This window comes from Oxyura jamaicensis, chromosome 2, assembly GCF_011077185.1.
Source record: "Oxyura jamaicensis isolate SHBP4307 breed ruddy duck chromosome 2, BPBGC_Ojam_1.0, whole genome shotgun sequence".
In the NCBI taxonomy this organism is placed as follows: Eukaryota; Metazoa; Chordata; class Aves; order Anseriformes; family Anatidae; genus Oxyura; species Oxyura jamaicensis.
Window position 1 is genome coordinate 124970567 of NC_048894.1, and position 10721 is coordinate 124981287.

Here is a 10721-nt window from a genome sequence, read left to right on the forward strand (position 1 = left end):
AGGTCCTCGATGCTGTTTGTGTAGTGAGGGGCCCAAACCAGAACACTTTACTCAAGGTGCAACCTCACCAGAGCAGAGTACAGGGGGACTATCACCTCCGTGGTCCTACTGGCTACACTATTCCTGATACAAGCCAGGATGCTGTTGGCTTTCTTGACCACCTGGGCACACTGCTGGTTCATGTTAGGTGAGCATCGACCAAGACTCACAGATCTTTTTGCTCTGCACAGCTTTCCAGCCACTCTGCCCCAAGCCTGTATGTAGCGTTGCAGTCCTTCCCTGGGAGCAGCTGGGAAGAGGGTATGAGGGCAGAGCCAGCTGAGCACAACCCTGTGTCTTGGTGGGGCAGTGCCAATGTCTGTGCTGGTCACAGCTCCTGGAGGCCACCTGAGGCTCTTACTCAGTCCCCAAGCCCATGTGGTAATTCAGAGTCAAAGGCACAAGGGAAGAGCTTTTGTGGGACTGCAAAAGATTAGGCACCAAAGTGGCTTTCTCGGCCTGGAGGTGCCTGAAGTAGTCACTTCCAGGAAACCTCTCTAACTCATAACAGATTGATTCATTTTAAAATGGTGAAAACAACACTTTATTTATTTATTTATTTTGGTTATACAGTAATAAAGATGTAAAGACATATATAAGGTATTAAAAATAGCTTGTATTTATTGGGATAGACACTGAAAACCTGAAACCGGACACCAGGGTGGTTATATTGCTTTGATGCTTCATGTACAATCTGTTTTAGTGTTATGCTGCAGACAAATACTGAACTGTCTTCTTTCAATCCACTGCTAACCATGTATGTTGCCACTGTGTGTTGCACACTGAGACATATATTATTGCAAGAGGGCTGGAGATAATACCTTTAATCACTTACCTATTCATCATCAGCAGTAGGATCTTCAAATGAATGTTAGGATTTTCATTCATTTTGCTTCTGTTAGTTAACATCCTAATCAGATGTAAGACTTCTTTGTGCTAGGAACACAGTGAAGGGAAGTGTGGTTTCTGAGTAGAAACATTTACAGACTAATCTGAAACAAATGCAAAACACAGGAAATGCTGTGAACTAGAGACTTCAGCTGGTATACAGGTTATGTCTAAACTATGAGGTAGCATGAAGTGCTGTTCTTTTGAGCTGAGACTGTCTTCTGGCTTTGAAGACACATGTCTTGGGGAAGCTTCTGTTCAAACTACTCATGCCTATGCATTCTCAGTCTCAAGAATAAGATGAGTTCATGTAAACTGTATATTGTGAATCATCCCTACCCATTGCTGACTCATAAGCTACGTCTTGGCATTGTTTGGAAGAATGGCACGTGTCCCATACCAAAACCAGAAGCCATGTAGGGACCTTTCCAACAATTTAAAAATAGATACTGAAGTTGCTGTGCCCTGGAATGCTCCCTGGCACCACACTTTTAGTATTACTATTGTTGTTATTATTATTTATTATTTTTACTTGCACCATTGTCAAGGTGCAGATTTAATCTAGGCTAAGGTACAACCATAACGTGAATATATGAATACCATGTTTCAATTCAGAATGAGTCTAGCTGTAGGGACTACCGCTGCACAGAGGTGAGTGTCAGGAGAATGTGGATATGGAGCTGCTGAAGTGTCGGTCAAGTCTTTGGCATCTCTTCTAAAACCTGAAGTGGTCATTAAAGTAATGACTATACCAGTGGTGGTAGTTTGTGATAACTACTGCTCTCTTACAAACTCAGGATATCCCCAAATAATACTAGAAAAGTGTATGTGCAGTTTACAGAGGAAAGTGGTGTGCCTTTACCTACAGTGAGGGAGGGCAAAAAGCATAAGTGGTTTTATCTGCACAGCTGTTCCATCCATGTCAGGGCTATATCTAGTCTAGAAGGTGGAAATATTTTTTCTTATTTTTGAAGCTTGATGAACAAGGTGTTTATGAAATAATTAGCATCACAGATTCAGGCAGAATATAAAGAGAGGAAAAGAAGTCAGAAATAATAGTTCCCAAAGGTAAAGGAACTGTTCTGGGCTGTATCACAGAATGAGCAGGCACCACATGCCAGCTTACTATGAGAAATAGATTAGTAGCAGGTCCTGTGGTTACAAGTGTTTTGTTATGATTAATGGCTTGAGGACTACTCTTCAAAGCATATGTATGACACACCATTATGTCTTAGCCAATATAAGACACCTCAGGCCCTTCTTTTAAGAGAGTTTGCAGTTCTTTTGTGACCTTCCTGTTTCCTTTTAGATTTTTCTGTTAATGCTTCATGAACATCACTGTCATGCCTTTAACTTTTAGACTTGTAATCTGAATATCTTTACAGAGGTTGAGACAGCTAAATTATATATATATATATATATATATCCATGTGTCATCTGACTTTGTCATCTTTGATGGGGCCAAATTTATTCCTGTGCAGTGAATCCTTATTATGGTCTCCCTGTACATTTTGGTTTCTTAGCTTCTCTCTCCAGTTGTAGTTATGCACAGAACTTTGCCAATATGGCAGTTTAGCTTTAATCCAGAAAATTGTTCAATTTTCTGTTTTATTTTTTTATTTTTTTCCCCGTGTCAAAATGTCATCTACCCAGTCCTCCCCCAGATACTGCAGATTTTACTGTTTCCTGTGAAACACTGCAAGAATGAGGCACAACCCAAACAAATATGTGTGTTCCTCCTATGATGAAACCTAACTATGATTTTAGGGTTGGATAGCCATAGAGAATTATCTGCACAGGAAGGGATGGCCTTGTTAAATCTTCATTTCTACAAAGCTGTCCTAACAGGCCTTGCAAATCTCAAGCATACCCATATGAAAATGTCACATCCAGGAATATAACACATTTCCTCAGGACCAGACCTACCAAATTGTCTTCCAGTAAACAGCAACATATCTCTCATTAGTATCCCCTGTCCACAGTCTCTCAAAGGTCCAGACAGATCCAGACCATATGCATGCTAGAGTACCACCGATATATAAAACACGTTAAAAGGTTTGGCATTACCATCTTTCTAAGGCCTCCCTTTTACATGGTGGAAAACATTTCATGTACACATTCATTTTGAGGGTGAGATTTCATGCCTCTACAGGAGAAAAGAGTGACATTGGGTTTGTTTTGGTTTTCCCCATAATGACCACAGCAAGTATGTCTTCTGGCAGTTATCTGCATTCTTGAAGCTTCCCAGAACATTGACCTACCCTGTTCCTCTTCAGCCTTCTTCAGAGGGCAAGAGGGACTTCCCTGAATAAATGAATCACAGGACAACTGGGATCTTTCAGCTCCCTGTTGCAAAAGACTTGTTTCACTTTGGTCTCCTTTTCCTCCAAACATGCCCTCGTGATGATAATAAGGACATGAACTACTTTGAACTCCACAGTGCTTATATTCAAGGAATACAGTAGTTCCTTGTGCTGTTACAAACAGCCTAGATTTTCTGTGAATATTTATGCTATATTTCCTTCTTAACTTTACCCCAAGAATGAAAGGTACATTCTAGTAAATCCTGAATTTTGCCTTTCACTGACTGGGATTTACAATGTTAATGCTGTTGCTTCTTCCATAACAACAAATTGGAATTAAAATTAAAAGTAACACATTTGTTTTCAGGATTTCTGTCCATTTATCTTATTCCTGTAAGCTAAAGCCATTGTCCATCCCCTGTGTACTCGCAGTCTGTGTTCACTACACTGGCCTTTGTAAAATCCTACAAAGTGATGCAATCCTTTGCTGTTCTTGCAACTTTTTGTTCCAGATGCTGAGCAATCTGTTTGCTTGGGTTGGGTTTGTGTCTGTTTATATCTTCAAACTTGCAGCTCCGCCTGTTGCCTGGAGCACTTTTCTTGTAACATTCTGAATTCTTTTTAACATTGGAAATTTGAATTCCTTTTAACATTTCCACCAGTGTAAGTAGATCAGGTGATTTGCCTTGCTTGCTAAATTCCAATCACATCATCAATGTTAATTATAGTTCTAATACTGTCACGACATGTTTCTTTTCCCAGACCCTATCAGGCTGCCAGCATCCCAGCTTTATAGGAGTGATTCCTCAGCCACAAGGTTTTCTCAGTTTTGCTTGTCTTGTTGAATAGATCCTATAAGAATCTTTTTAGCTGTCTTAACTTTTCTGGGAATTATAACTCTAGAGGGATTCTTACATACTGCATTCCAAATAAAGTACTTTAAAAATTATTATTATTTTTACTAATTTAGGAGTTGTTCAGAAAGAATGAAGTGATGGAGACCTATTTCTTCTCAGTATCTGAATCCTAACCAGCCTGCACTGTGGAAACACAAGACTCTGCATAATGCAGCAACTGATCCCAATGAACAATTGTCAGAATATATTAAAAATATCAATTTACATAATGAGAACATGATTAAATTGATATATTTCTCAAAAACACACAAATAATTTATGACCGTACACTCATTTTCAAATTCTTGGTATGAAAGCATTTAAGCTCAGTTGCTTAAATATCTGCTTAAATTTTGGAAAGAAAATCTTTATGGGAGTTGGATTTACCTTCTGAAATATTTCAGACACTTGAAAATGGGGTGAAGATTCCTAAATAACAGTACTTATGAAATTGTTAGAAATTGTTAGCTTCGGTTGTCAAAAAGGCCATTTCCCAAGGATTCAAATTCCCCAGAGCTTGCATTGAGTGCCACATGTTTTTTTTTTGTTTGTTTGTTTGTTTTTTCCCTTGAATGGGCAAAGACCAAAGCAATTGCACAGGAATTGGAAGGCAGCTCAGCAGCCATCCTCTCCGCACAGAAGGGTACAAATCTCTCAGCTGGAGTGGAGTGTGGTAAACACTGCCCAGTGATGGAACGTAATTCTTAGACATAATTGCCATTAATTGTTGAGAATCTATGCCGCCACACCAGACCCAAATGTGTTATTATGTAGAATTATCCACTTGTGCAGGAATTGACTACTCTCCAGTAGAATGGATATCTTTCTGTTATTTCATTCAAATAAGTACTACTTGCTTATAATATAAGGTTACCATAAGTTTGTATTGGTGGATAGCTTCAAATCTTAATTCTTCCTTCTTTTTATCTCGCTTGGCTCATAAGAAGTTCAGTCATTTAAACCAGGATTTATCCTACAGTGTTAGACTGTTAATGGAAACATTAAATATTTGGCCGAATCATCCAACTGGTCACTTTAGAGTAACTTTTTGGTAGTTAGTGAGATCCTAAAATGAATTTCTTCAACTCCCTCTTTCAACAGGGAGACCCCTGTGGCAGCCATTCTTCTAAAACGATCACCTTTTACTGAACTGAGAAAATTGAAATTTTATTCCAAATCCATAACACATCTGAGAGTTTTTAAAATAGTGTGTGTATAAAGTTATTACATGGCAAAGGTATGGCTTAGGTATGTCTTAAATGCAAGCTATGTTTCTTTTTTCTCAGATCAGAGTTGTTAACACTGGGAGATGTATTTTCCTTGTGTAAGCAAACATGTATTGGAAAGGAATAGTTTCATGTTAGAGACATGAGTTTTCTGGCTAAAGATCTGCTCTGTCAGAGTCACACATAACTTAGAGACAAAACAAAATTCCACACAATATTTATACAAGTTTAAAGTCATATAAGTACTTTTGGGAGACAAATGTTCCTCCACGTGTATGGACTGTCTGAGAGGAAAGTCAGTGTAGGTATTCTGCCTTTTACATTTCACATGAAGAAGGTCTCAGCTGAATATAGATTGCAGATGACTGGGCTTCTATGACTTTTATTTTCAAAACAGCTTTAGCAAAATTTGTATACCTTTATGGAATCAAGACAGGCTCACCTTGTTCCTTGTACCAAGGAACAAAGATGTCATTAATGTAACAAAGCAATCATCAAATTCATACTTGCCACATGTCATTAAAAATGTATGTATTTCTTACCTGCCTTGTTTGTGGACTGCAGAAATGGAAGGTGGCTTTTCATTTTAAGGCTCCCCTCCATCCAGCTATATAGCTCATACCCAGTCAAAAAAAAAAAAAAAAAAAAAAAGACTTTAAAAATGAAATGAATTTACTCTATCAGGTTGGCAAAAAAAAATAATGTAATAATAATAATAAAAAGTAAGGGGCTAAACCATACTATCTTTCTATGGAATCAATTAGTGCTTAAAAGGTGTGCTTTAGAATGCTGTGGACACCTCATTTATATAAACCACCAATCCAAATTTCATCTCTTCATGAGTTAAAAAAAATGTGTGCACATATTTTTGTGTGTCTTTATAGGTGAGTAGTGCCAGAACACATGGCCTGCCTGGCACTTCCCTGGGCAAGCCAGCAGCCTTCTTCTCAGGACAAATCTAGGAGTCTGTTCACTTTACTTTTTCCTAGTCATATAATGCCTCTCACAGAGAGACAAGAAGAAAGATTATTTTACTTTTTTTACAAAGAGTACTTATTAACCCAAGGATTAAAATTAATAATTTGAAATACCAGAATCAGTCCTTGTTAGAGAAATCCAAACATGTCTAATTGCCATATTAAGATAAATAAATATACGTTAATACATGTATCTCTATAAAAGAATTCAAGGTTATTTATATGATATTCGCCATCTAAAAGCTGATTTTGACCCGAGATCTCAACTGTGACCATTTTGTTCTTCTATTCTAAAATTAGAAATTAGTGATAGTCCAGAGGGGCACTGCCATCACCTGAATGCTACTTGCTTACTTGCAACAAACACAGCAAGTACATTCATTGTTTTATGAGGAAACTATTTTTATATACTATATAGCTGGAAAAAAAATAACAAAAAATATTTGAGAGCATGTAGTATGATGCATGGATGGAAGTAATAATATGTTTTCCTTAGTGTCACACTCCTCACCCCTGATCTTGACCTACTGTTTTTACTTTATACAGCTACTTCATATTTGGGAATTTACCCTGAACGCTTTTTCCAACATTTCACATGGAGCTTTCTACACTGTTTAAAGTTCTCCATGCTTTCCTTGTTTTTCCGATCTCCTGGAGTCATTAACCAATTACAGCTGGGATCAAGGCCAAAAACAGCTAAGTATCACGACTCAGATTATCTCAAGTGGCACCTTAGTTAAATTGCTGAATAATCTTTTCTCTAGGGTAATATTTTCTTATATTGTTGAATGATTTGCTTATATTGTTTTCTTTATATATGGCTTGCTAGACATGATTCCCCCTTCAGTTACATACCTACAAATTAGGAAGCCCCCTTCCTTCACAGCCTTTGTCTAGGTAAAACTGGAAGATAAATTAAATGATGGTCTCAGTACAGCTTGCCCTTAAATCACAGAACACAACAATTTCAGCAGATCCTGGATGAAGCCCTCATTTTGTTGTTCAGTGGTCGTGGACTATTTACACTTCACAGGGAAAAAATAAATACAATAATAATAATAACAATAACAATAATAATAATCTGCAGTTCATCTACTTCAAAGATACTACCAAGACCCAGTCCTTGGCTTCTATGCAGTATCTGAAAATAGAAAACCACAATACAGGATGACCTGACAAGAAACCAGGTTAAACTAGTCCTTGTTAAGCAAAAGCCTACCCATCCTGGCTACTTATATTATGAAGAGGAGGCACGTTCTTCTCTAAAGCAGTTCACCTTTTTTCTGACTGTGAATTAACCCTTGAAAAAATACTTGGAGCAAAAGAAAATCTTGTATCAGGAGATTTAATGTTAAAACAGGAATAGACTGCTTCTAACTAGGAAAACCCAGCTGATTATCCTGCCCCACAAAAAAAAAAAAAAAAAAAAAAAAAAAAAAAAAAGCAGAAAAGGCTACAGATGAAAAGGTAAAATGAGAGATCAGCAAAAGGAGCTATTACACTACCTTTCATGGTGTGAAGCAGAACAAATTACTAAATCAATTTCTTAATCTACATTTATTTATTTTCCTGATTCAAATAAAAGATTATGACAATAAACTGCATAAATTGTTAAAATCTGATTTTCCCTGCTGAATGACATAGTACTGTACCTTATGTGAATAGTTTGAGATGAAAATGTCCTTATCTGACTGTTGCTGGAGATGCATCTGCTCTCGAGAGATAAGGAAGAGAAGGGCATGTTTACCGAAGCAGGTTTTAAGAACCTGTGTTGCAAAGATGGTCCAACATTGATGCAGCCACACACTATCACAGTACCAGTAAGTCATTGTAACCAAGCTTTTAATGTAATTTATAAAAAAATAAAGTTATTTACATTTGCAACTCATTTGATGGCATCCCGGTTTTATTACAGCATTTGAATTAGTGAAGAAATGTCACTAGAACTCCTTTGAGGTTAAACTTTTCAAAGATAAGCATAAAAGTACAGGAAAAATGTTTAAAACATTGCAAAGTCTTGTTCTTTTGCAGCATTCATACAAGATCATTCTTTACAACACATGCACGCTAGCCTTACAGTAAACAGAATTCCTCTTCGAGATTAAGGCACAGAAACTGCCACATTTTGGGGACAGCCCCACATTCTTACATGTGACACCTCAAGACATAACCATAGAAATCAGTTTAATTCCAATGGATGGTAGTCTAAATGCAGAATTTAGCTATTTTCAAGTCTTTAATAAGACTCTGGTTAAAAGGAAAAAAAAAAAAAAAAAGTATAACTATACTTATTGCATAGTTGCAGTAAACCAGATCTGTGAATACAAAAGCCATCAGAATATATTATAAATCTGAGTTTCAAAGCTATTCTAAAATATTGCTTTGCTTTAGAATACAAGTAACACTGTTTGGGGTTAGTTTGTAGAGTTGTATTTTGGTCCAAGCTGTTAATTCTATATCATTATATTCCTCTTGCATTAGTATAACAGCCTCAGAACAACAGGTCCTCAGGCAGTGGTAAGAATGGTGAAGCCAAAGAAGGGCTTTTCCAAATCTCAGACTTCAGCTGCTGCAGCCAGTTCATGAAAACTAATTTCCAACGTCTCCCTTCTTTACAGCTTTATATACACTTCCCTCAGAGCTCTAAGGGAAAGGAATGATGGGAGACATGGATTTAACACTGTTAGAGGTGGGTTTTGGTCACCATCTTCTAGTCTTGAGCCAATAAATCATAGCTCTTAAAAACATCCAGCCCGTAAAAAAAAAAAATATAAAAAAAAAATTACTTTGACTAAGCGGTAGTTCCACATAATCTGCTGGCAGTAGAAACTTCTTTGGTGTCAACGTCGGGTCTTCCTGAAACCACAAATGGCCAAGTCTGTAAGGAAAAAAAAAGAAAACAAACAAACAAAAAAGTATTTTGTATTAGAAAGTTTATCCCAGTATGAAACTGGAGCTTTATTAGTGATAGATGTCAGCGTGGTTCAGTCGCAACCACGTCATCATGTTTTTGTCCCTGTGGGAAGCGTGGAGAGTGCCACGTTCCCCTAACAAATATTTTAATGAAGTTCTTCATTGAAATTGAATGCTCCACATCAGCGTTGCTATGGTCAGCAACAAATTGTTCCCATCAAATGTGCAACATTTACAACTGCTTGCATGGTTTTATAAATAAAAGGCCTAGGAACTCTTCAAACCCAACCAGTTGAGCAACCCTTCGGCAAGCAATGGGCATTTCGCTTTGTACCGAGGACCTAAGGACGCCAGTCAGCTCGGAGCGAGTTGCTCCTTTTCGGGACGCTAAACTTGCCTAATAACCGAGGAATTTGTTTCGTTAGGGTTCCCTGCCCCGACAGCCCGGAGCACACAAGCCCGCCGCCCCCCAGCCCCAAACCGGCCCCGGCTCGCCCCTGGGAGAGGGTCGCCGGCGGTCTGCGCGTTTTCCTCCAAGGCTGGCACCGCCTTGGGGCTACTGGATGTGCCCCCCCGCCCCCGTCCGAGGCCGTACCAGGTTGACAGGGTGGACGTAGCCGTTCTCGTAGCGATCCTCCTGGAGGAGCTGCCGGAGGTGGGCGATGTAGCTGGACGCCAGGCGCAGCGTGTCCAGCTTGGAGAGCTTGGTGTCGGGCGGCACCCAGGGCAGGCTGGTCTTGAGCCTGGAAAACGCTTTGCTCAGCACCCGCATCCTCGCCCGCTCCCTCGCGTTGGCCGCGTTGCGCTGCGACTGCTTCCCCTCGGCCGGCGGCCCCCGCGGCCCCGACGGCGCCTTCTTGCCCCCGGGGCCGCCGCCCCTCGCCCGCTTCCTCTTGCAGCCGCTGCCCGCCGCGCAGCTGCCCTCGCCGTCCTCCTCCTCCTCCTCTTCCTCCTCTTCCTCCTCCTCCTCCTCAGCCGCCGACGAGTTGTCCCCCGAGGGGTACAGCTCGCCGCGGGACTGTCGCTTGCCGGGAGGCTGCGGGTAGCCCAGCTGCAGCCCCCGCAGCTCCATCCCGGGCAGCTCCTCCGCCTCGCTCCCGGAGCCCGCGGACATCGGCCCGGGAGGGCGGCGGGAGGCGCTCAGCGAGCCGAGAGGGAGACAGGGGGCGGCCCCGCCGCGGACACGGGCTGCTGGGGGGCGGGGGGGGGGGGGGGGGGGGGGCGGGGGGGGGGGGAGGGGCCCCCGGCGGCGGGGGGTAGGAGCCGGCCGGGGGCGGTGCCTTCTCCGCGCTGCCCCGCGCAGAGCTGCGCGCTGCCCCGAGGGGGGGCCGGCCCCGCAGGCCGGGGGGAGGCGGGGGGCACTGGGGGGTTGCGGGGGAGAGGCACGGTGAGGAAAGGCTCGGTCCCCGGGGTGGAGCCTGCTCCTCGCCCTGAGGAACGGCAGATTGCCCCCCCGCGGGGGGCGGGGGGGGGGGGGGT

General features: G+C 41.3%; 1 protein-coding gene across 1 annotated transcript; it reads right to left on the reverse strand.

The window, feature by feature from the left end:
- Window positions 1-8154: 8154 nt before the first annotated feature.
- Window positions 8155-10468, reverse strand: MSC (musculin). Its single transcript, XM_035319500.1, has 2 exons — window positions 9838-10468; window positions 8155-9207 (listed from the first exon to the last, which is right to left on the reverse strand). The coding sequence occupies exons 1-2, from the start codon at window positions 10354-10356 to the stop codon at window positions 9121-9123; spliced, it is 606 nt and encodes a 201-aa protein (XP_035175391.1). The 5' UTR covers window positions 10357-10468; the 3' UTR covers window positions 8155-9120.
- Window positions 10469-10721: the final 253 nt, after the last annotated feature.

Coding starts and splice junctions, on each gene's coding strand:
- MSC (XM_035319500.1), bottom strand. CDS start 10,356: ATGTCCGCGGGCTCCGGGAGCGAGGCGGAGGAGCTGCCCGGGATGGAG. Junction 9,208..9,837: donor ACGTCCACCCTGTCAACCTG/GTACGGCCTCGG, acceptor TTTTCCTTACAG/ACTTGGCCATTTGTGGTTTC.